Consider the following 26622-nt stretch of genomic DNA (forward strand, 5'->3'; position numbering starts at 1 on the left):
AAGCCTTAAAAAAACATTACTGGTGTGAATCTTGAGACAAAACAATGACTCTGACATATTTTAAGATATGATTTCAGTTTAAACAGCTCAAACTGGGACTAACTTAAGCCTTGTTTGTGAAACCGGGTTTTTAAATACTAGTTTATAAACTTAAATGGCAGCTGGCCAATATAAGTCAGTCAAATAAAATGAGTTATCTGGAGATTTCATTCAGTGCAACTGTGCTGCCAGTGTTTTACTGTTCTGTTACAGGACTTTTTTTTTCTAATTACTGTAAATTTACAGTGAAATGTTTTACTATAGGTCGTTTTTCAAGCACCTTATAACCTATATTTACGTTTTTAAGTAATGCGCCCTCTAGCTGGTGTAAAAATAATGACAGTGTCGTGTTACGTCTGTCGTCATGACGTATGACTGTCATCACCAATAAAATGTGTGTTCATTTAAATGCAACTTGTGGACTTTTTACACCATTTCTCCTATTTCCATTTAGCAAAACTAATTTTTTTTATTAACGACTTCCAGAAGAAGTTTTTGTTGATACATTTCTTTGAAAATTTAATTCAGATGAATGTTAGAAACTGTAAACTTTTTGGTTACTTTAATTAAAACTGGGTTAAAATTCAGTGCATTAAACAGGCTGAACTAATGCTATTGTTGAATGTAGTGCAGCACTTAAAGAAAGAAGAGGAAGTGAAATCAGAATGATTCAGTCTAAACTGAACAGTGAGATCACAGTTATGAAAACAGCTATAAATAATTCACTGTTTTAGTTACAGAAGTGTAGGATGGCTATCAACCATCTTAATATTGTGATAAAGTCTTGACTCTGGAATAGATGAAAATGTCACTGTAAAACTTCATTCAGACTTTATTATTATTATTATTGAATAATCTGTATGATGATGATTCCATAATCATAATTGCAGAGATACAACAAACAAATGACCTTTATATGGACACTCATTATTTTATGTTTAGGCAATGATTCACTTTCCTTTATTGTGTTTTCTTGCTGTATAGTTTTTGTGTCAATGAAACTTTGAAAATAGCAATCATACGTCAAATGTGTGTCAAATTGTCATTCAAAAACCTCATGCAAAGTTTTTCTTTTATTTTTTGTTTTTGCATGAAATCAGATATAGTGTTTATCTGGTGAGCTGTCTGAAGGAGGGCTCCGATCTTGAGCTTTGGCTTGAACCCAGAGTAATCCTCAGGTGGAGCATGCAATTGTGGTGCATTTAAGCCCGTAAGGCCTGTAAGTTCTCGGCCGCTCTTGACACCAAAGCTTATCGTACCTCCGGACAGGCTGCCTCCGCCTTGCATGCTATGGCCCTCCTGCAGGTACACCAGTCTGAAGCACCAAAAGAGCTGCATGAAGGTGATGATGAACTCGGGCTGATGCAGGAACTGTGTACGGCGATGAACCTTGTCCTCAGGGTGATGAAAGTCACCATGTAGGCTCTTGGTCAGACGAGGTCTGTTGAGCTGCCGCAGGAAGGCGACACAGCCCATCTCAGCCAACTCTCAACTCTTTCCCCTGGAGGAGGACCAGGTGGAGAATCTTCAGTTTTGTTTTGCAAAAGAGTTTCAGAGCAGTTTCCTTAATCTCTGGGTCACAAGAGGTGAGGTTTCACAGTGCTATGCTTCCTCACTCTCTCATCCTCCTCTTCTTTCACCACAATACAGGAGTTTGCAGTTGGATGACGTGATTCCTCCTCATGCATCTCCAGCTACATCACAGTCACTGCCTCTACTCCAGGACGCTATGCCTCCCGGGTCGGACCCTTGAGTTCCACCTCGCTGCCCCCCAGGTGAAAAAAGATTACATTTCTAGGTAGATGATCTACTCACACGCTTTAACCTCGCTCACGAGCAGATCCGTTTCCTCACTATAGACGCGTTCAGTTTTTCTGCTTGCAATTTCCATCTTGTAAATAGCGAGTGCACCATGGCGTGAGCACAACTGGCTAACACACTGCGCTCCTGCGCTGTGCACTTTAGACCATGTGCTCAGATTGTTAAAATAGGGCCCACTATCTCTGTATTAAAGAAATGTATTTAGTACACTATGGGTTCAAGTGTAGTATAAGTGGTAACTAAATACATTTAAATACATTCACAGCTCAAACCAGCTTCAAAACATATCTTACCAGCATATGCTGTTTTTTTCAACAGGGTGAGCTTTAAAAGGAACTTAGCTTAGCTTCTGAAAACATTCAGAGATGAAGGAGAGTGAAATAGCCGGCTGTGACGTGGATGCTTGATGCTAATGCTAACTCAGAAGCAATGCTAACTCAGTCACTTCCCAATCAGTCAGCTTATGATCAATGCGGTGAATTCACGTGTTCAAGAGATGAAATCCATGTGGGGAACGAATCCCTCTTGCTAATTCCTGATTGCACACTTCCTAGTGAGATGATGTGGTTTTGCCTGTCGAATTCACCATTTAATTAACTGAGAAAGGCGATAGCTGCTGATAATACTGAGGAGCTTATATATGGATGCTGTGATAGGCGTCGTATTCCTATAGGTAGATGTGAGTCACCTGACAGTCAGCTGATGAGAGCTTGACTGACGTGACCTGCCAGAACTGATGCTACACTTGATTTATCTGCTTTAAAACAACTGAGATTTATAACATTTATAATGAATAGTCTTTCATTAACAAACCACTTTTATCACTAACAATTTAATAATTTGTTTCTAGATTTGAACTGCATGAAGAAACTGATAAAAGAAAGAAGTGAAACTTCTAAATTCAGGATCAGATGTGTGTTGAGTCAGTGTGGTTATTAATATGCACTTCATCACACTGACGAACATGTTTGACAGCTGCTGTCGTGTCAAAGTCTGTGTGGAAACAGAATGACTGTAGGTTAAACTCCCTGAGCTGTTACCATTGTGCTCTTGAACATCAACCATGAGTTGATCTTCAGGGACTGTTCCTATTACAGTAGAAGTGTACTGTACATTACATTTAAACATCAGTGAAGAACAAATCAACACTTCTCCATTATGCATTGGCATCGTGTCACTAAATAACAACTATATACCAGAACTACACTCAGTTCAGATCAGAGGAAGTTCTTTCTTTAGACACGACCAGCCCTTCCTGTCTGAAGAAAGAGCTGTAACTATATAATGAAGAGAAAGACTGACAGAAACAGAAAATGGCTGATCAGTGTGATCTGTGTCTGCTGGGACTGATCATTCTCTCTTCACTTCTCACAGGTAAAGAAATCTGGATTTTCTCTAAAGACATTCAGTGGAATTAGTCTGGAAAGAGTTGATTTGAACATGCTCAGTTTATTCTTGCACACATTCACGTTGTGATCTCAGAGTTGTGTATTGATACATACAGATCATACTGTATTATTCCTGATACTGGACATAGAGTCACTCAAACATCTGATGATCAACAATTATCTTCATATTCAGAGATTTCAACAGCTACATGATCAAGACAAACACTTTATTCTGGAGAGTGTGATGATTGTGTTCATAAGGAAATGATATAGTCTAAGTAAGTGCAGAAATTCAATGTAAAACAGTCCTCAGTACCCAGTAGAATTAAAGGTTTGAGATAATAAATGAGTTTTTAACTGAGTTTTAACACTAGATATAGTTGGATCTGGTCTAACATGTGAGGGTAAAAGATCTCACAGTCTAGATGAAGCTACAGAGAAGATCCGTCACTCCTGAGTTTAATCTAGAAACAATTAAAGCAGCTGATCAGAGGAACTAAGAGATCTAGTAGATGTCTGCTGTTTTAAAGGTCTGTGAGGTAAGGTGGTGCCAACCCATTTAAAGATTTGAAAACAAACAACAAAAGCTTCAATTCTATTCAGAAACGCACTGGTGACCAATGAAGAGAAGATAAAGTCAGGGTAAAATGCTCTTGTTTTCACGTCCCTGTCAGCATCAAGCAGCTGCAAACGTGACAACGCTGTCTGACTAACTCCTCTATACAGAGAATTACAATAATCAAGACTTGAAGAAATAAAGGCATGAATGACTTTCTCAAGCTCCTTAAAAGAGAGAAACGTCTTGAGTTTATCCAGAAGTCTCCAGTGGAGAAAGCTGGATTTGACAACAGCATTTATTTGATTATCAAATTTAAAAGCTTTGTCAAATAAAACACTCAGATTCTTCACCACCGTTTTATTATGCGAGATCAGAGGACCAAGATTAAAAGTTTCAGTCTGTCCAAATGTAACAATCTCTGTTTTGTTTTCATTGAGTTTAAAAAAAAAAAGAAAGACATCAAGCCTTTTATACCATATATAAAGTGACGTGACATGTACGCCAGTATGGTGGTGTCCCACAGGGGTGGCTCTAGGAGCCTGAATGTTTTCAGTAAAGCCCTGAACGTTTTTACCATGCCTTGATCATGTGCATTAAAACTATTTCTATTGGAAATGCAGATTTGCTGCACACATACAGTGCAGAGAGCAAATCTTACATTGAAAACTTACGCTGCCATTCACTCCCGACAAGAACCGCCCACTGAGGCTAGAGCTTCTGACTGACATGTAAACTGACCAACCATTAGTTAAGGGTCTGCACGATCCAGCCAATGAGATTAGATCTTTTGGAGCCAGCCGGTTCTTTGGTGTGTAGTATTTTACTAGATCAGCTTATTTGAACATTAAAATGGATATTTCAAAGTTCTTCAAAAAGGAAGTAGAACAGCCCCAGCCAGCACTTAAACTCTTTAAGATGCAACAGCTTCAGGATCTCTAACTTACTGTATCTCTCAAATTAGATTGTTACTGATCCATGTCAATGTGAAGCAGCAGATATAGATATTTGTTATAGGTTTTACAGGTTTTCTTATTTGGTTTTAAATGATGATTCATTGTCAGGGCAACAATTCAATAAACAAGATAATAAAAAAATAAATATTTTACTTACGAAACTAGTTCCAGACATGTTGTGCGTATCTGCAGCAATACAGCGTTTTTGCATTTTTGAACGAATCTGGCGAGTCAATGATTCACTGACCCATTCATAAAAACAGCTTCTTTGATGAATGAATCATCTGTTTTGACCGAATCGATTGAATAAATGACTGATTTACTCATTAAACCAGTGGCTTGCCGCTACCCAGTAGCAATTTTACTTCCATATTTCAAAATACCATAATAATTTCTGTATTCCAATATTTATATTTGATACATTAGTCTTATGAGATTATTTATGCAATTAGTAAGTGCAATGTAAATGCATGCATAAGTGCTCCTTCAAAAATGTATAGAGCCCTGCGTTTAAAATTATACTTGTCTTTAAGTGTTTGTGTGTGTATGTATAAAGTAAGAAAAGCCATTAAAACAGAATATGTGCATGAAGAATGGGCGAAGATTTTTTTACTGCAGACAGGCCCAAAACAAGAGAAGCTTAAACAAAATCCCTTTACCCAATTTCTAACACAGCAGAGATCTTTTAGTAAGAACTGGCTAGATGAATTTCAGTGAGTATTCTTCCAGAAATTCTGCATTCTGCTTTTCCTGTCATCTCTTTGGGAAGCATCATTTTTGAAACCGCAAAGACACATTAGCAAGTGCAGGTTTCTCCAACTGGAAAAGCGCTTCAGAATCATTCAGAGAGCAGGAACAGAGTAGCCTTCATAAGGCTTCCATGACAAGCTGGAAGAGACACATGGAGATATTACAGAACAGCTTCATAGAGCCGGCGCAGGAGAATAACTGAGAGACATGAATACCTCCATCGTGTTGTTGCTGTGACGTAATTTCTGGGGAAGCAGGGGATTGTGTTCTGTGGACATGATGAACAGAGTCAAAATCAGGGAAACTTCCTTGAGTGCCTGAATCTTCTCACACAGTTTGACCCATTTCTACAGCAGCACAATGCTCCATCCCATGCTACCTTCCTGTCTCTCTCATCGCAGAATGAAATGATTGTGTGTATTTCTGAAGAGGTCACAGAAAGCATCATAAAAGAAATGAGAAATTCAGATTTCCTTGGTTTCAGCAAACTGTTTGGTTTGGATACACAGTCCATCACTGATGCAACATAGCAAACACTGAAATCACACACAATTGACCATCTTATGTGTGTTGCACGAGAGGGGCGTACAGACCCGTTTCAGAGAACATCGTTCAGAAGAAGTGTACCTTCACTGCTATACACACGAGCAAAATCTTGTGCTGTGAAATGCATGCAAGGAAGCCACCAACTTTTCAACACCAATGTCTGTAGGCCTCCGGTCCAGACTCAGCAACTTTAACACTGTCTGCATGCTGCTGATGTTTCATAGACTTCTGTCCATCACTGAAGGCCTCCACAAATTCCTGCAGAGGGAAACCGTAGACCTGGGACAAGCAGTTCAATACAAAACAGCAGTCTACGACTCTCCTAAAGACCAACGCACAGCTCAGAGAGCTACAGAGTTATATTCAAAGGCCTTGTGTGAGGGAAATAACACTCCAGAACCTTCTGTAGGTTTTAGACAGAAACAGAAGAGGCTTGATGAATATGTGATGGAGACAGCATGTCGGACAACCTCAGAAATCAGTTCATCACACGGCTTCATGTGTACATTGTACTACCCTTGCCTTGGCTGAATGATGCAGATTGACAACCGTTTCTCAGGAGTAGGAGCAGATCTTATGAAGGGCATTCAAGCCTGCCATCCAGCATCAGACACTTTCTGGATGAAGAATCTCTCACGATTCTTGCCACACGTTACTAAATAGAGTTGCAGTCAGAGGAGCTCCTGGTGACAAAAACTTCTTGAACAGAAGGAAGGAGAAAGAAGTCATTCCTGACACAGTCAATGTGTTCAAGATGCTAAATACTGACATGTTCCCCACACTGAATTCAGTATTTCAAGAAGCACCGACAATCCCAGTTAGTTCCTTCAGTGCCTTGTGTCGACTGCATACATGGTTAAGAAACACAATGAAACAAGACCGGCTTACCCACCTGCAGTGATGATGTCCATTGAGAAGAAGAGCCTAACTGATGTTGACCATGACAAGGAGATAGACAGATTCGCTCAAATGAAAAATCAAGATGATACAGTCTTATAATACCACCGTCAAAGCAGTAAAGCACCATGTTCAGACAGAAACATGATGGAGATTTTTTTTTTTTCATAGCATTCATTAATATTGTAAATATTTTTATCAAAATATAATTGTTCATTAAAAACAAATATTGACCATATGGACTAATAGTAATTAATGTTGTAAAATGATAACTATTACACTAACTAATGTTAACAAAAACAATATTACTGTAATGCATTACCACAAAAAGAAAATTCAAAGCAAATCAAAAAGAGAAATACTCAAAGTCGAGAAGTGAGCACACTAAAAGAAGAGAATAGTGTAAAAGAGTAGGGAGAGAGGGGAGGAAAAAGGAGAAATGAGTGGATAAGATGTATGGAGAAGAGAAAGGGAGGACATTAAAAAGAAATGAAACAAGAAGAGGAATGAATTAAACGACTACAGGAATGACTAGAGTGTGGCCAGTCAGGCTTGATTGGAAAAGAAAAGAAAAGTGAGAGACAGAGTCAAAAAGGTGACTGTTACGGTATACAGGAGACAGACACAGATGTAACAGGTAATGGATGTTTATTAGACCACAGTAGAGCAGGTGAACACACACAGGTGAGTGAACTGGTTATGTTGAAGGTTGAGCAGGTAGTAAGAGGAATAGTTACTGTCCTTTCTCTTTGCAGGTAGATATGAGTTGGAGCTTGGGGATCGCTGGAGCACAGAGGAGATCGCTGGAGAACTGAGGAGCTGACGGAAACACACCCACACAGCAGACGAGACACACAGAGGGAAGGAGGCACGCTGGAGACAGGTGAGTATTCGAAGAGGAGTCCTTGAGGTAAGCATAACATGGGTTTATGCGAACGAGACCGGACGTGGAGTGCTGTGTGCGTGTGGGTTAAATAGTGCTGTTGATGAGTGAGGTGATGAGGTGCAGGTGGCGGTGATCAGTACTCTGGTGATGGCGTGCGTTGTGATTGGATGTTGGAACCTGACGTGTCTGTGACAGTACCCCCCCTCCACGGCCCGCTCCAGAGGGCCGAGGACCCCGACGCCGTGGTGGTCGTCCTCTTCCCCGCGGTGCCGGTCTTTCAGGGTGACTGTCGTGGAATGTTTGGAGTAAGTTGGGGTCTACGATGTCGTTCCTTGGGACCCAGGAGCGTTCCTCGGGGCTGTATCCTTCCCAATCCACAAGATATTCCAACTGACCACCACGATGTCGGGAGTCCAAGATCTCCCGAACCTCATATGCAGCTCCGTCCTCCAGGATGAGTGGAAGGGGGGGTTCGGCGGGAGCCACGTCAGGTCCTGTGGGAAGAACAGAAGGATGGTGAGCTTTAAGCAGTGACACGTGGAAAGTGGGGTGAATACGATACCCTTGTGGAAGACGGAGTTGGTAGGTGACTGGATTGACCTGCTTGATGATTGGGAATGGGCCAATGAACCTGGGACTCAGCTTTCTGCAGGGCAGACGCAGTCTGATGTCTCGGGTGGATAGCCAAACCAACTGACCAGGCTGGAAGACAGGGGTGTTGGAACGTCGGAGGTCGGCTACCATCCTGCGTCTGCGCAGGGCTCGTTGCAGTTGATGGTGTGCTGAGTCCCAGACCCTCTCGCTCTCTTGGAACCAGTAATCCACTGCCGGAACGTTGGAGGGTTCTCCATCCCAGGGGAACAGTGGGGGTTGATAGCCGAGTACGCACTGGAACGGTGTGAGTCCTGTAGTAGACTGTCGGAGGGAGTTTTGGGCGTACTCGGCCCAACCCAGGAACTGGTTCCAAGAGTCCTGGTGGTCATGACAGAAGGTACGGAGGAAGCGGCCGATCTCCTGCAACTTCCTTTCCGTCTGCCCGTTCGATTGCGGGTGGTATCCGGATGTCAGGCCACACCTAGGAGGGAGTTGAACGACTTCCATACCCTGGATATGAATTGGGGTCCTCGGTCGGAGACAATGTCCTCTGGTATTCCATAGTATCTGAAGACTTGGTTGAAGAGAATCTCGGCTGTCTCCATGGCAGTGGGTAATCCTGGAAGTGGGATTAGACGGCACGATTTGGAGAAGCGGTCCACAACAACTAGGATGGTGGTATTTCCGTCTGAGACAGGGAGATCAGTAATGAAATCCACTCCTAGGTGTGACCATGGGTGATCTGGAACGGGCAGCGGAAGGAGTTTCCCAGCTGGCAGATGACGAGGAGATTTGGAGATGGCACACTCCCTACAGCCCTGCACGTACCTTCTGACATCCGAAGCCATCCCTGGCCACCAGAAGCGTTCTTTAAGCAATGAGAGGGTTTCATTGACCCCTGGGTGACCAGTGCCAAGTGACGTGTGAGCCGAGTGAATGGTGGGAGTGCGTCGTGTCCGTGGAATGTAGAGCAAGCCGGGTGGACAGACCGGCGGAGGGTTCGTGGAGGCATTGGAGGAGGGAATGGTCTCTTCTGACCAGGTAATAGGACTTACGATGAGAGAGCTCGGGATGATGGGTTCTGGTTCCTCGGTCTGTTCGTCAGGAGCATGGAGACGGGAGAGAGCGTCGGCCTTTACATTCTTGGTGCCTGGGCGGTAGGAGATGGTATAATTGAAGCGGGAGATAAACATCGCCCAACGGGCTTGTCTGGGGTTCAGTCTCTTTGCTGATCGAAGATATTCAAGGTTTTTACGGTCGGTTAGCACCAGGAACGCATGTTTGGCTCCCTCCAGCCAATGCCTCCACTCTTCCAAGGCAATCTTAACAGCAAGAAGTTCCCTGTCACCGATGGAGTAGTTGACTTCCGCCGGGCTGAGCTTGTGGGAGAAGAAGGCGCATGGATGGAGTCAACTTGGCGTCCCCTGCTGCTGCGACAACACCGCTCCCACTCCAGTTGTCGAGGCGTCCACTTCTATGACGAACTGTTTCTCTGGGTCTGGGTGTACGAGTAAGGGAGCGGTGGTGAAGGCTTCTTTGAGCTGGTTAAAGGCGTTGGTGGCTGCCGGGGTCCAGGACAGAGACTTGGGCTGATGACGGAGCAGGCTGGTGAGTGGATGGGCGATGGAACTATAACCTTTGATGAAACGTCTGTAGAAATTAGAGAAACTGAGGAAGCGCTGGAGTTCTTTTATGGTGGTGGGTTCTGGCCAGTTGGTGATGGATTCCACCTTCCTCTCGTCCATCCGGATGCCACTGTGGTCGATGTTGTAGCCCAGGAAAGAGACGGAAGGTTGGTGAAATGAGCATTTCTCTGCCCTGAGGAACAGGTTGTATTGGCGAAGTCGGGTGAGGACCTCCGCAACGTGTCGGCGATGTTCGGCCTGGCTCCGGGAGTATATGAGAATGTCGTCGATGTAAACCAGGACAAAACGATGGAGAAACTCCCGGAGCACCTCATGAATGAAGTCCTGGAATACGGAGGGGGCGTTGACCAGTCCATACGGCATTACAAGGTACTCGTAGTGGCCAGTAGGGGTGATGAAGGCGGTCTTCCACTCATCCCCCTCACGTATCCGGATGAGGTTGTACGCGCTGCGGAGGTCCAGCTTCGTAAACACAGTGGCACCACGGAGATGTTCCAGGGCCGCTGGGACGAGAGGAAGGGGATACTGGAACTTGACGGTTACTTTGTTGAGGGAGCGATAATCAATGCAGGGCCGCAAGCCTCCGTCCTTTTTAGCCACAAAGAAGAAACTGGAAGCAGCAGGGGAAGTAGACGGCCTGATGTAACCTTGGGCGAGGGCTTGATGTAATCCTCCATGGCCTTCTCCTCCGGGGTGGAAAGTGGGTATATCTTACCCTTTGGCACTGGTTCACCCGGAAGCATGTTGATGGCACAGTCCCATGGCCGGTGTGGAGGCAGCTTGGAAGCCCGTTGCGGGCAAAATACATCGCTGAAGGGGGCGTAACACTTGGGGATGTCGACGGAGCGTTGTTCGACTGGACTTTCGATGGACGTGGCGCAGAGAGAGAGATCAGGCGAAGAAGATGGTGGTACAGGAAGTTCAGTCAGGCAGCGAGAGAAGCAAGTGTCGCCCCACTTCAGGATTTCGCCCGTCTTCCAGGAGATGATAGGGTTGTGCTGCTCCAACCAGGGGCGCCCCAGAACCACGTCAGCAGTTGAGTCCTCCAGAACCAGCATATGAGCCTCTTCCCGGTGTAGTAAACCAACTTGAATGGTTACTGGTCCAGCCACGGTGCGGACGCGCTTACGGCTCAGGGGTCTGCCGGTTAGTGAGTTGAGCGTGTAGATGGTAGGAGACGGAGTGGTCTTGATACGAAGGTGGCGGCAGATGGCTCCGGAGATGAAGTTGCCGGCTGACCCCGAGTCGATGAGCGCGACCACTGAAAGGGAGACATTGGCGGCATTAAGATTGACGACAGTAGTGAGTGGTTTCAACTTATGAGTAGCAGGAATAATGGCACTCACCAGGGGTCGCGGCGGTCGTGTGGGGCATGCAGCAATAGCATGCCCGGGTTCACCACAGTAGAGACAGAGACGGAGGGTCAGCCGGCGGCGGCGTTCTTCAGAAGATAGACGAGAGTGTTCCACATCCATAGGTACTTGGGCTGGTTCTGGGGTGCTGACGGGTTCGGATCGGCAGAGGAGCACGTTGGAGAGGGACTGGTCCTGGTGCTCTTGGATGCACGCTTGCATGCGAGTGGCACAGCGAATGGAGAGCTGGATGAACTTTTTGAGGCCGATGGAGTCCTCGCATGCAGCGAGATGCAGCCGCACCCGAGGTTCCAATCCTTGGCGATAAGTCGTTATTAGAGCTTGTTCATTCCATGCAAGCGTTCTGAATTACAAAGCATAGTCGTAAACAGACAGAGATCCTTGTTTCAAGTTATAAAGTTTCTCACCAGCTGAAGAGTCCGTGATCGGTTTCCCGAAGTAGTAGGATTGGGTTACAGCGCCCCGGTGGGACCAGATGGAATCGGCCCATTTTAATGCTTTGCCGCTGAGCTGAGATATAATGAACGCTATTTTGGAGGTGTCACTCGGGTACAGGTGCGGCTGCATCTCCAGGACCAGTGTGCATTGCAGCAGGAATCCGCTGCAATCCTCCGCCGATCCTGAGTAGGGCGCCAGTTTGGCCATGGGACTGGCGTACGGCGGCAGTGAAGGAGAAGTGTTGACATTGCTGGTGGTGTTAGCTGGTGCGGGTGAAGGGACAGTAACTGGAGATGGCGGTGGATGATGAGTGGATAATGTGCGTCGAAGCGCATCCATGAGTTCCTGGAATGGATCTGGCTGGCTCATACTGGGTCTGCGGTTTAGGTCCGGTCTTCTGTTACGGTATACAGGAGACAGACACAGATGTAACAGGTAATGGATGTTTATTAGACCACAGTAGAGCAGGTGAACACACACAGGTGAGTGAACTGGTTATGTTGAAGGTTGAGCAGGTAGTAAGAGGAATAGTTACTGTCCTTTCTCTTTGCAGGTAGATATGAGTTGGAGCTTGGGGATCGCTGGAGCACAGAGGAGATCGCTGGAGAACTGAGGAGCTGACGGAAACACACCCACACAGCAGACGAGACACACAGAGGGAAGGAGGCACGCTGGAGACAGGTGAGTATTCGAAGAGGAGTCCTTGAGGTAAGCATAACATGGGTATATGCGAACGAGACCGGACGTGGAGTGCTGTGTGCGTGTGGGTTAAATAGTGCTGTTGATGAGTGAGGTGATGAGGTGCAGGTGGCGGTGATCAGTACTCTGGTGATGGCGTGCGTTGTGATTGGATGTTGGAACCTGACGTGTCTGTGACAGTGACACAACATCAGCAGAATATGAAGAAGATTTAACTGCTCTCAATAGCTATATCAGTGCACATGCTGAACTTTACCTGTGCTTTTACTCTTGTTTGAAAATCATCTTGGGACGTCTGATATTCTTACTGTGGAATGAATTATTTCATTTTTGTTGATGAGTTTGATCACAGGCAGCTTCCTACAGTAAAAGCTCGGTCCCATGGTGTCGCTATTGTAGGGTTTAAACGTCTTCAGTGTTAAGGATGATTGTGGATTAATGTTTTCACTTCATCTCGGTGTGACATTGTGACTTTTTATTTGAATAAGCAAGAAGACCCTGTTTAAAAATAAACCAATTTAAAACATATTTTATTTAAAGTTTTTCCTGTGTATTCTGACAAACATGGGCTAAGCCCCGGATATCCACTCATCCTAGAACTGTCCCAGGTGTCCCAAACTTCCTCAAGTTCCTCAGTTAATGAGAGTGGAAGAGAGCGCTGATTATTTATTCCCACACCTTTAGCACTGAGACACGAACCTGCGACCTTCAGGTCCAACTCACTAACCATTAGGCCACAACTGCCCCTAATATAATATAATGATCAGTCAAATATACTGTGTTTCAGGTACCAGTGGAGTGGATGAGACTGATGTGTTCATCAGTTCTGGTGAAAATGTCCGTCTGCCCTGTAATAATGATCTTTCTGACTGTAACTCAACATATTGGATCTATAACAGATTCACACATTCAGCAGCAGTTGGACTGATTACTGAAGGGATAAAGAATAAAGACACAGAGAGACATGAGAGACTGAGTCTTGGGTCTGACTGCTCTCTGAACATCAAGAACGTCACAGAAGAAGATTATGGATTTTACAGCTGCAGACAATATGTGAATGGAGAACAACAAGGATCTGATGAACGTGTTTATCTGCATGTTCTTCATGGTAAGTTTATGATTATGTGGTCAATTTAAAAAGAGCAGATTCTCCCATTAAACTCACATGATGATTGAAGAGTCTGTGATTTGTGTCTTGTGTTCAGTTTCAGTGTCTCCATCATCATCATCATCATCCTCACAGACTGAGATCAGTCCAGGTCGCTCTGTGACTCTCTCCTGTCGGTTGTGTTCTGAATTCTCCTGTGATTATTTGGTCCGTTCTGAGGGACTTCAGCTGTTGTGGGTGAATCAGACTGGTGTTGATCTGAAGACAGACTCCAGATATCAGATATTATTCTCATCAGATCACTGTAACATCACTCTGACTACAACACTCCTGAATGAAGATGACAACAGAGAGTGGAGATGTCAGCTTACTCTCAGAAATCAACTCCAGACCTCAGTCAGATACACTGTCAAGTATTCAGGTGAGAAACAACTATTACTACTGTAAAATATGATGTTAATGTCCTACAGATGAACATCTGAACATTCATCTTCTGATTCCAGTCAGCAGCTCAAACTCTGAGAAGAAATCAAGCCAAACTACAGCAGCAGCTCCTACACAAGGTTCATGATCACATGATCACTGTCACACATCATCAGTCTCTCACTTCACTGGTTCACACTGGCTTTAATTCATCCATCCTTTCATTTGTACAGAGAATCAGAAGTCATTAAATACTCCAAACTCTGAGAGGACAGCAGCTGCTCAAACACCTGGATTTACTGAACAACAAGGTGTTTATTCATGACTTTATTATTTCAGTGGTTCAATTACTGAGAAAGAGTGTATTTTGAAGACCTCAATCATTCACTTTCTCCACACAAACAGGAAGTCAGCTTAAAAGCTAATGTAAATAATACATATACTAGAGTAAATATGATGTGTCGAAGTGAACTAACAGACGTGATCCACAGGTCCAGCTGACACAGCATCAGAAACTGAAGTCAGTGTGACTGCTGGATCATTATTCAGAGGTACGACACGTTCATTTCTACTGACAGCTTTACACCATTAAACTATCAGTCAGTCTGTAAATGCTTCATCAATAACTGTTCATAGTTGAATCCCCTTGACTTCAGTCATGTCCAGTTTCTCTTCTTCTTCTTCTTCTTCTTCTTCCACACATGTTTCCTGCAGTGATTGTGATTATTGTTGAGATGGCAGTGTTTGCTGCTCCTACTGTGATTCTTCTTCAGATCATCTGTGCAAGAAGAGCTGGTGAGTTTGAGCTTCACACAATCTGATGATTCACACTCATCTGATCTGGAACAATCTGCAATCATGGTAAAAACACATACGAGAGGTCAGTCAATGCTTTTATTTTGCAGGGAGGAAGGACTCGCAGCACCCAGAGGAAATAGAGATGTCTACAATATTACAATAAAATACTGCTGAGTTTGGAGACCATCTGAAACAAGATTTAAAACAGTAAAAACTCACAGAGAATTGTTCATTGTTTGATTTTCTTCTTCTCAGAAAACAGAGAAAAACTCTCTGAAGAAATAGTGACACCATCAAGTTTAGATTAAATGTTGGATGATTGCTACTAATTTTCTTAAAGGGGTCATAAATTGAGAAATCAAATGTTCCTTTATCTATAGCCATATGAGAAGTCATTGTACTATAAAAACATCCTGTAAGTTTCAGAGCTCAAATCTTCCTTGTTAGTCCAGAAATAACGTTTATTGAACTGGTGCGTCACTGAGATGAGGAGAGAAGAGTGATACAGGATCACTGGATCACCAAACCTCCTGTTATGAATCTCTTACTGTATTTACATCAGGCTCTTAATTATGATCAGTGGGAGATTATTATGTTTTATTAACAAAGTTCAGGAGGAGCATATTCAAATGATCTACCCAATCAGCATAAGAGGAGGCCTATAAATACGTAGCCGACTCACCTATGTTCCTCGACAATTTTTTCTGCATCCCTCCACCACCCTGTCTCCTCACACTTGCCTGGTTACTATCTTAACCAAAGATACGGAGGAGTACACTTGGTTTGACCGACATTTCCCTAGACAGCATGCCAAATACACATACTTTTTATTCAATCTAATCATTTGTAAGTGTGAACTCGTGAAATGAATAAAGTTTGTTGAACAAATTCTCTCATGAGGCGTCTCTGTTTCTGTCTGGTGTTTGTGTGCAGTACGAGTGTTTCTCATGTGTATGTTTAGTGTGTTCAGCTCCTGTTCATGTAGGAAAAAAAACAGACAAGGGTATTCGGTTCCTCTTCTGTGAAGATATAATAACGAGAAGGCGATTGCAGAACCAAAAGTGGAAGAAAATCCAAGCAAACTCTGAATAGCAGCTCAACTCCTAGTAAGTCTTTATTTTTGGCAACAACTTGCTGTAATTTAGATGTATCGATTTATAGATATTATAAATTCACCACTCATTTCACCTCTAGAACTGAAATAAATAATTATTCATCAACAGCAAACACTGAAAATGTGTTGAATGAACTCTTTCAGTGGTACAGTACTAGAAAATATGATATTATAACGTAAGTCGATGAAAAAGCTTGTAGAGGAACTTTCATGTTGGCTTGAGAAAGTCTAGTCTGAAAGTAGTTTGAAGTGGTTTTAAAGTCTGAACGATTTAAGTGTGAAGGTTTTGAGTCCATGCTGTCATATCAGACATATAGTTTATAGGGTGTTCTGAGTTCTTTCAAGGGTGTTGCTACACAGTTGCTATGGTGTTCTGTGTGGTTGCTAGGCAGTTACTAGTGTGTTATGGGTGGTGATTCATTACGCATCATCGTTTCTTATTGGTTAGATCTGATCAACATGATTTATTTGAATCCTTCACCATGTGTCTTAATAATTTTTAAAGATGAATAAATGTACTTGTTTTCTGATCTGATATTCAGATCAACAGCACTCTTACTCATGTGATCTGGATTAAACATGATGAAAGCTGGAAGATCCAGACCTACAGGAGTAACATTTACTGACGATTGAGTGGTAAGATCCTCAGAGATCCATCAAAACAATAGAAGAATGGAAAGAGTGTGTCAGCAAAGGTGGCTGTGAATGTGACTAGATGTGTGTTAGTTACAGGATCAGAGAATGACACCGTTCCTCCATCATAGTCCAGATTCACTCTCACACGATCAAGCTTACGTTTAACAAGAAAACCACATGGTTCATCCAGTCCTTCCACATCATACTCCACACTCCAGACATCAGTGTCGAAGAAATCACATCCCTTCCTCTGGTTTGATGCTGTAGTTACTCCAAGAATCCAGTCTGAACTTTCTTTAACCTCTATATCCCAGCAGTGTGTTCCTGAGTTAAACCCCTCTGAACCCAGAACACAGGGATAACGGTCAAATCTCTCTGGATTATCAGGAAGAGGTTGATCGTTCTCGCTGTATCTCACACTGGTCAGATCATCAGACAGGACGAGATCTGGATGAGCAGTGTTTGGATCCAGAATCACAGGAGCTGATGAGACACAATCAACAGATGATTTTATTCTGATGTTCATATAATGATCAAGAGTGAACCAACACAGATTATTATGAATTATGACACTCGTCCTGTTGATCAGACATTTTCCTCTGATCACTGTCAGTGCTGTCATTGGTTTCACACTCATTTTCATCTATCTATCTATCTATCTATCTATCTATCTATCTATCTGTTTGTATCATGAAGCACCTTTAACTTTAGTTCTAACGGGTGTGGAACGACATGACGGTGAATACTATTTGACCAAGATGGCGCCTGTGTTGGCATGCCGTCAGTTGCGCCTCTGTCTGCTAGTTTGGCTGTTTGTTTGGTTCTCAAACTATGGTGCCTTTGTGGTTTATGATCGCCAGTCTCTCTTAGATATTAGATCAACATTTTTTAACTTTTACAAGTCAGATGTGGAGTGTGTCTTTAACAAACCATATGGGAGTGTTAAAACGGACATTCCGGAGTGTATTTGCCGCTGGCCTCTAAGCAACCCACGGAGGAAGCGCAGGAGGAAATGCGGGTCTTGGGGATGTTGTACGATCAAGTTGAAAGCCTGTCTCCATGCGGGCTGTATCCCAAGCCCCTTTCGCGAGCCGCTCTATGGCGACTCCGTGGTCTGGCGTCTCCTGGATCAGGCTCACCGGTGGTTTTGACCTGTTCTTCCCATGTTCCCGCCCTCCGTCCCTCAGGCTGGCCTTCCTCGGACCGGCTGTCTTCTCTGAAGAGCTGGAGCAGTATGCTGGTATCTTCTATCTCCTATGTCACTCTCCTCTGGAGTTGTCCACCCAGTATGGTTTTAATCAATGCTCGTTCAGCGGTAAACATAACTTTTCTGCTGAATGACTTTTTCTCTTTGCATAATTTGGATTTTATGTTCACTGAGGCTTCTTGAGTAATCCTTGATCACTGAATCATGGATTAAGGATGGCGATCTAGTCCCGATTGACTGTACATTTTTTAACTCGTTTTTTTTTATTGGTGGGCGATTTTAACATTCATGTTAGTGACTGTGATGAAAAACTCTCATCGTACGCAATGTCGCACCGTCCCTGTGGATATTTACACCAGCTCTGAAGCCCAACTTCTCCATCTTGACTGGAATGGTCCTGTATGTTTATGGGTGATCTACCATCTGCCACACTCAGTTAAGGACTTTCTACAGAAATTCACTGATTTTACTGGTAACATTGTTATTAAATTTGACCGTTTTTTTCATTGGTGGGCGATTTTAGACACTCTGTCAAGGGAATTTCTTAATATAATTGATGCTTTTAACCTGATACAGTGGGTTAAAAATCCCACTCATATCCACAGTCATACTTTGGACCTTGTTCTTTCATACGGGGTCGATATTTCTGATATTACAGTTTCTGATTATATGCTCTCTGACCACATGCCCATTTTATTTTCCATGTCTCTTCCCGGTCTTCTACATGCTTACCCCTAGCGGTCGTAACACTCTACTAAAGTGTCATCTATTACCCGGGTTTATTCTCCCTAGTTCATTCTCTCTAGTTCAGGGAAAATTTTAGTCAGTGCTTTAATAAGTCCTGTTCTCATCTATTCCTGGACTCCCCGCTAGAGGACCTGGATGCGGATGGACATCTGAGTCTGTTAAAAGTCCTGTGTGATGAGGTGCTGACGGGGAACAGGTGTGTGTTCAGCTGATGGTGGAGTGAGTGCAGGTGAGGGTGATGGGAGATGGAGTCTTTGGAAACCAGGACAGACGGCGACTGTGACAGTACCTCCCCCTCCCGGTAGGCTCGTCCACGCGCCATGGATGGAACAACCGGGGAGGTGGGTGGGCGCCCTGTAGACCTACAAGCAGGTCAGGGTGGAGGTGCAGACAGGTACGGAGGTTTCCAGGTCGGGTCTAGGAGCTCTGGTCGGGAGCCCTGGGGAGCCATGGTGGTGAGGCCTCTGTGGCCTTGGCCGCTATGACCACATTTCTTTGGGAGGATCTGCGGGCTTGTGGGCTGGAGCGGGCTCGTGGGCTGGAGCCGGCTCTTGGACTGGAGCTGACTCTGCGACTGGAGCAGAGTCTGGAACTGATTGAGGATTTAGGCGTGGCGGCGGCCATCTTGACTAACGGCTCATGCGTGGCGGTGGCCATCTTGACTGAGGGCTCATGCATGGCGGCGGCCATTTTGACTGAGGGCTCAGGTGTGGTGGCGGCCATCTTGCAACAAGGCTTTGGGATGGCGGCCATCTTTATCACTGGACTGACGACTTGGGGAAGTGCAGGACAGACGGAGACTGTGACATCAAGACCTAAAGTCTTGTTTTCTGTAATTAGTTCTGTTGTTAATCCCCCGGCCAGTACTATGTCTGTTGCCTCTGTTGCTCTTTGTGAAATCTTCTTGAGGTTTTTTAAGGAAAAAGTAGTTAAACTAGGGCTGGTAACTCATATTCCCCCTTCTGAGCTGCCTCTCCCCCGGAGTTGTCTGCATCTTGGGACGTCTTTGAACCTGTCTCCCTTCAGTCACTCACAGACACTATTGCCAAGTTGAAACCATCATTTTCTTCATATGATGTTATCCACCCTAGGTTTTTAAAGCAAACTGCTGATTCGGTTGGACCAGGTCTAGTGTCCTTTTCAAATAAATGTCTTTCAACTGGGGTGGTTCCTGCTCATCTGAAAGTGGCTACTGTCACACCACTCCTCAAGAAGCCTTCACTTGATCTGTCAGTGTTAAAAAATTATCACCCTATTTCTGTTTTACCATTTATTTCCAAGTTTTTGGAAAATATTGTGTTTTTCCAACTTCAATCTTTCCTTGCTGTAAATAATCTGTTTGAACACTTTCAGTCTGGTTTTAAGGCTGCCTACAGTACTAAATCTGCTCTTTTGAGAGGGTTAAACCACATCTTTTTATCCACTCATATGGGTGACTCTGTGGTCCTCGTTCTTTTAGATTTATCAGCTGCTTTCGACATTATTAACCATTCTGTATTAATCAATAAACTGAAATCTTGGATGGGTCTCTCTGGGACAGTTCTAAAGTGGTTCCAGTCATTTTGATCTGACAGGAAATATGTGATTAGGCTAGGAGAATTTTTATCTTCCACTGCTTCTCTCTGCTGTGGCCTTCCGCAAGGCTCTATTTTGGCCCCCTCCCTATTTTCATTATACAGGTGCTGGTCATATAATTAGAATATCATCAAAAAGTTGATTTATTTCACTAATTCCATTCAAAAAGTGAAACTTGTATATTATATTAATCCATTACACACAGACTGATATATTTCAAATGTTTATTTCTTTTAATTATGATGATTATAACTGACAACTAAGGACGATCCCAAATTCAGTATCTCAGAAAATTAGAATATTACTTAAGACCAATACAAAGAAAGGATTTTTAGAAATCTTGGCCAACTGAAAAGTATGAATATGAAAAGTATGAGCATGTACAGCACTCAATACTTAGTTGGGGCTCCTTTTGCCTGAATTACTGCAGCAATGTGGCGTGGCATGGAGTCGATCAGTCTGTGGCACTGCTCAGGTGTTATGAGAGCCCAGGTTGCTCTGATGGTGGCCTTCAGCTCTTCTGCATTGTTGGGTCTGGCATATCGCATCTTCCTCTTCACAATACCCCATAGATTTTCTATGGGGTTAAGGTCAGGCGAGTTTGCTGGCCAATTAAGAACAGGTATACCATGGTCCTTAAACCAGGTACTGGTAGCTTTGGCACTGTGTGCAGGTGCCAAGTCCTGTTGGAAAATGAAATCTGCATCTCCATAAAGTTGGTCAGCAGCAGGAAGCATGAAGTGCTCTAAAACTTCCTGGTATATGGCTGCATTGACCTTGGACCTCAGAAAACACAGTGGACCAACACCAGCAGATGACATGGCACCCCAAACCATCACTGACTGTGGAAACTTTACACTGGACCTCAAGCAACGTGGATTGTGTGCCTCTCCTCTCTTCCTCCAGACTCTGGGACCCTGATTTCCAGAGGAAATGCAAAATTTACTTTCATCAGAGAACATAACTTTGGACCACTCAGCAGCAGTCCAGTCCTTTTTGTCTTTAGCCCAGGCGAGACGCTTCTGACGCTGTCTGTTGTTCAAGAGTGGCTTGACACAAGGAATGCGACAGCTGAAACCCATGTCTTGCATACGTCTGTGCGTAGTGGTTCTTGAAGCACTGACTCCAGCTGCAGTCCACTCTTTGTGAATCTCCCCCACATTTTTGAATGGGTTTTTGTTTCCCAGTCCTCTCCAGGGTGCGGTTATCCCTATTGCTTGTACACTTTTTTCTACCACATCTTTTCCTTCCCTTCGCCTCTCTATTAATGTGCTTGGACACAGAGCTCTGTGAACAGCCAGCCTCTTTTGCAATGACCTTTTGTGTCTTGCCCTCCTTGTGCAAGGTGTCAATGGTCGTCTTTTGGACAACTGTCAAGTCAGCAGTCTTCCCCATGATTGTGTAGCCTACAGAACTAGACTGAGAGACCATTTAAAGGCCTTTGCGGGTGTTTTGAGTTAATTAGCTGATTAGAGTGTGGCACCAGGTGTCTTCAATATTGAACTTTTTCACAATATTCTAATTTTCTGAGATACTGAATTTGGGATTTTCCTTAGTTGTCAGTTATAATCATCAAAATGAAAAGAAATAAACATTTGGAATATATCAGTCTGTGTGTAATGAATGAATATAATATACAAGTTTCACTTTTTGAATGGAATTAGTGAAATAAATCAACTTTTTGATGATATTCTAATTATATGACCAGCACCTGTATATGTTGCCTCTGGGATCTATTTTTAGGAAACATGGAGTGTTGTTTCACTTTTATGGCGATGATCCTCAAGTCTATCTACCTTTCAGGAACTGGTCATGACTGCTGTTTTATCCTGTCTAGAGGAGGTTAAATCCTGGTTATCTCAAAAATGTATATCCTTAAATGAAGAGAAAACTGAAGTAATTGTTTTTGGCCCTTCAGAACATATGAAAGCATTTAATTTTGACCTGGGATCCCTATCGGCTTTTAGGTCTTCACAGGTACGTAATCTGGGTGTTATTTTAGATGACTCATTAAAATTTGATAAACAAATATCCACTGTGATTGGGTACAGTTTTCATCAGCTCCGTATACTTGCAAAAATTAAACATTTCCTCACTGTTAAGACCCTAGAGATGGCGGTGCATGCTTTTATTACGTCATATCTCGATTACTGTAACTCATTATACTGTGGCATTTCTAAAGCTCAAATTGCCCGTCTTCAACTGGTCCAAATGCTGCCTCTAGATTTCTTCTAGAAAAAAGAAAAAAAGGGATCACGCCACTCCGCTTTTTAAGGCCCTTCATTGGTTGCCTGCTCAATTTAGAATACATTTTAAAATCGTATTATTTGTTTTTAAATCTTTACACAATCAAGCACCGGCTACCTATCTGAATTGCTGCATCAGTACATCCCCTCGAGAAGCCTAAGATCTGGTGAACAGAACCTTCTCTTAATCCCTCACTCCAGACTTAAGTGTAGAGGTGCCCGTGCCTTCTCAGTAATCGGTCCTCTCCTCTGGAATGACTTGCCAGTGGAGATTCGAATAGCCCCTAGTCTGACCATTTTTAAGTCTCTTCTAAAAACCCATCTGTTTTCATTGGCCTATTAGGTTTTAAATTCCTGCCTATTATATTTTCTATTTTTTGGTGAATTTTATTTATTTATTTATTTTATTCTGGTTCTTAGTTTTGTGTACTCTTATTACTCTTATGATGCTGTTTCTCTTGTGAAGCACTTTGGTCAGCCTTGTGGCTGTTTTAAATGTGCTATATAAATAAAGTAAACTTGAAACTTGAACTTTAACTCTCCACCATCCCTCATTTCCAGCTCAGATCTTCTGCAGTCAGACTCACTGTTTTGGACGATGTCCTGCATCTTCTTCCAGACTCTGAACGGCAGGTTGCCCAAGTAACGTGGCACATGAATCAAAGCTCCAGAAGCCATCTGTGGATCTGGCTGTGAGCTCTGGACTCTGGAAGAACATTCAGGAGTCAGAACTGCAGTGGCTTTGGATCAGAACCAGAGAGACCAGAGACAGGAGCAGATCACTCACCTTTCCACTGAGACTGGAAACTCCTGCAGAACAAACACACCATTTATCATCAAGAACTCAATCAATGAACCAATGATCAACCAATGATCTGAAATCAGACCTTCAGAAAGCAGACGTCATTGGCTTTCATCATCTCCTCCATGTCTTTGATTGTGTGTGAAAGAGCTGAGATGTGTCTGTTCATCTCCTCCAGCTTCTCCTTCATCATCTGCTTCTTCTGCTCCTCTTCCTCCCTCAGAGCAGTGATTGTAGCTTCTTCTTCATCTCTGAGAAACTGATGAAGCTTCTCAAACTGCTGTTTAATCTGGCGCTCTGTGTGCTCAGCTTGAGACTGAAATCAGATCACATTCACTTCAATTATCTCAATCAACACACATCAACACTTCACATCATTAATATCAGAGATACCCTCAGATACCGACATATAACGGATCCAGAAGCAGATTGATGCTCGTCATTTACAGAAATAATAAACTGGAATCCATTATATTAAATATATCAGATCATAACTGTATATAGTGATCCTACAGCTGTAATGAAAATGACTGATTCTGTTTCCTCACCTTGATGTGTTGAACTGTTTCCTCAAACTCTCCTTTCATTTCTTCATTGTGTTGAAGTTTCTCTTGTAAGGACTCCAGTGCTGTATTGAGCTCCTCCTAGAATTGAACAACAACACATAAAACACCAGATTACAGTTAAGAGAAGAAAAGACAGTGATATGATCATATAATGCTGTGAAAAAGTATTTGCTTCATCCTGATCTGTTTTTGTGAACATCTCAAACTAAACTGATTCAGCAATTAAAATCTACTATAAAACAAAGGCAACCTGAGTGAACACAAAGTACAGTTTGTAAATGACAATGTTATTTATTGAAGTAAAGTTATCCAATACCAACTGGATCTGTGTGAAAATGTATTTGGGTAATGCATATAACTTTCCATAACAAGTTAAGTAACACAATTAGTTACTTTCATAGGAAGCAGGAACATCACTAGAGGGACAGAAGGTGGTGATGTTTCTAGGGGCCTCCCTCCAAATTATCTCTTTACATGTGAAACAAGAGTCATTTGTCTTACCTTATATGATGAAACCACTTCACTGATGGGTCTGAATTTATGATTGTCATGTTTCTGTGAATCTCTGCACACTAAACACACAGGCTGTTTGTCCTCCAGACAGAAGAGTTTGAGTTTCTCACTGTGTAAACTGCAGATCTCCTCAGATCCTGATGAACGCCTCTCATTTCTCTCCTTCAGAAACGACTCACACAAGTTCTTTAATGCCAGATTAACTGGAGGTTTATCTCTTGAGGATTTTCTCCTGCAGACAGGACACTCCTGAGTTTTCTTGGTTCTCCAGAACTGTTGAAGACACTCTTTACAGAAACTGTGACTACATGACAGAAGAACAGGATCCTTGAAGATTTCATGACATACAGGACAAATATAATCATCTTCAGCTGCTGAAGCCATTTTCACTGTTTGATCTGTTTAGAAACAAATGTCTCAAAAATCCTTCTGTAAAGTTTTCTCTTCGTTCTCCACTGATCGCTGATTCTTTATTGATTTTGTCGAGAAAGTCAGTAAGACAGAAAAGAGAAATAATGAGTCTGACTTTTCCTAAACAAAGTGTTTTCAAAATGAACTTACATTGAAACATACAAATATTATGCTGTAAACCCTTTAGATAAAACACAAAAGAACAATAAAAATTATTTATTTCTCTTTATTTGTCTCAGAGTTTCTCAGGGTCTGTCATGGTCAAATGTTTGTCAGAATGATTTCTTCTCATGCTGAAGTTCGGTAATAAACTCTCGTCTGTTTATCGAGCTGATTGTCAGTGTTTGAGAACCGAACAGATTAACAGATTAAAGTCCTCCATAAACAGGAGAAACGGAGATGTGACAAAAGTTAGTGGTCTCTCTTTATGTAGTATTTCTGGTTAACTGTGATAAATACTCACTTCATTAAAGACATTTCTGAACAAATAGTATTTCAATCTACATTCAGCCACATCACTGTTTCTCAGACAACATCACCAGAATAATTATGTTTGTATGTGTGATCATGCAGCTACTGCCCTTATGGATTATTAAAGAAATTAAAGATCCATCTTTAATCGTTGAAACATTCTACAGAAGCACCTTGTTGTATTATTATTAAGATAGATGTCATGTGTGCATGTGTGATTGAGTCGCTGTAGATGATCAGTGATCGCAGAGCTTTCAGTGAGGGCGGGGCTGCAGCACGAGCGGAAATAACGCATCGTGACGTCATCGTCCACACAAACTGACGAAAACACGAGCAGAAATAACGCGTCGTGACGTCATCATCCGCACAAACTGACGAAAACACGAGCGGAAATAACGCATCATGACGTCATCATCTGTCTTAAACCCCGGGAAACAGTGTGAAATGATGACAAACAGCCCAGGATGAAGGGTTTTACAGTCAGTTTAGTGTAACCTTTCACAATATCATCCAGCAATCCTCATCCATAATGGATTATACAGCATCTGCTTTCAGACTGTTGTTTTTTAACCTCACTAAAGACAGCAAAGCTGTGACAGGATTAATTTATTTAATTAAAGAATATTACACACGTTTTATTTTTTATTAAATGTATGTTTTAAATACATGTTTTTGTCTTCTCAATATTCTAATTTCAAGCAAACTAGTGAACAATAATGAGATGGTTATTTAAAGGTTGGTTAGTTAGTACAGCTGGTTAAACTGGACTCTTACCTGATCTGTTCTCCGTGTCTCACCAACGCCTTGAAGATTTCGAAACTGAAACTGACGAGCACGAATAAAGCGCGCGCGCGCGCCCCCGTATGGACTCGATGTCCTGACAGGCTGGAGCTCGTGCATCCTCCACAAACACAATCATTTACCATGACGATGATTAATTAACACACTGACCCACGGCCGCTCCTACTGAATAAAATACTCTGCAGTGAGTCTGCGCAGAGCCGGTGTTCTGAAATATTCCGTGGTGACACTGGGCGGAGCTCACATGAATATTCACGAGTTTACTGTTTTGTGTTAAAATATTTGTGCATGCTCCTTGGCTTACATTAAAGGTAATTAGCCTATGTTTCAGCGTTGAACGAAGTGAAGCGTATATTCTAACTGTTACTGATGCACAATAGTTTATATGTGTGTTAGCCATGTTTAATATGAACACAGCCAATGATTTGTCAGAGGTGTCCTTAGGATATTAAATGATCCAATAGCATTTAATTAGCCTATTTTTGTTGTTTCTGTTTTACATTGAGAGTCTTTAACGCATATTGTTTTAAATGTTTGCCGAAATGTATGGCAGCACAATTATTATTCTACACTAATAAATTTGGTCTTTTAAAGTCACTGTCGTACATTAAGTCA

General features: G+C 42.8%; 2 protein-coding genes across 3 annotated transcripts in view; one reads left to right on the forward strand and one right to left on the reverse strand.

The window, feature by feature from the left end:
* Positions 1–2808: 2808 nt before the first annotated feature.
* Positions 2809–26622, forward strand: part of LOC125247050 — an 84336-nt gene continuing 60522 nt past the window's right edge. Inside the window, exons 1-8 of one of the 2 annotated variants that reach the window (XM_048158223.1) lie at positions 2817–3234; positions 13377–13697; positions 13795–14118; positions 14201–14260; positions 14354–14431; positions 14612–14671; positions 14835–14915; positions 15026–15806. In XM_048158223.1, coding sequence (XP_048014180.1) covers positions 3174–3234; positions 13377–13697; positions 13795–14118; positions 14201–14260; positions 14354–14431; positions 14612–14671; positions 14835–14915; positions 15026–15081 — 1041 coding nt within the window. In that variant the 5' untranslated portion in view covers positions 2817–3173 and the 3' untranslated portion in view covers positions 15082–15806. Of the gene's footprint in view, positions 3235–13376; positions 13698–13794; positions 14119–14200; positions 14261–14353; positions 14432–14611; positions 14672–14834; positions 14916–15025; positions 15807–26622 lie in introns of those variants that run through there. The other variant, XM_048158216.1, reaches the window with a different exon arrangement.
* Positions 16016–24721, reverse strand: LOC125246912 (nuclear factor 7, ovary-like). Its single transcript, XM_048158038.1, has 6 exons — positions 24313–24721; positions 23794–23889; positions 23331–23561; positions 23231–23253; positions 23031–23149; positions 16016–17151 (listed from the first exon to the last, which is right to left on the reverse strand). The coding sequence occupies exons 1-6, from the start codon at positions 24706–24708 to the stop codon at positions 16652–16654; spliced, it is 1365 nt and encodes a 454-aa protein (XP_048013995.1). The 5' UTR covers positions 24709–24721; the 3' UTR covers positions 16016–16651.

The sequence above is a fragment of the Megalobrama amblycephala genome, linkage group LG1 (assembly GCF_018812025.1).
Source record: "Megalobrama amblycephala isolate DHTTF-2021 linkage group LG1, ASM1881202v1, whole genome shotgun sequence".
Taxonomy (NCBI): domain Eukaryota; kingdom Metazoa; phylum Chordata; class Actinopteri; order Cypriniformes; family Xenocyprididae; genus Megalobrama; species Megalobrama amblycephala.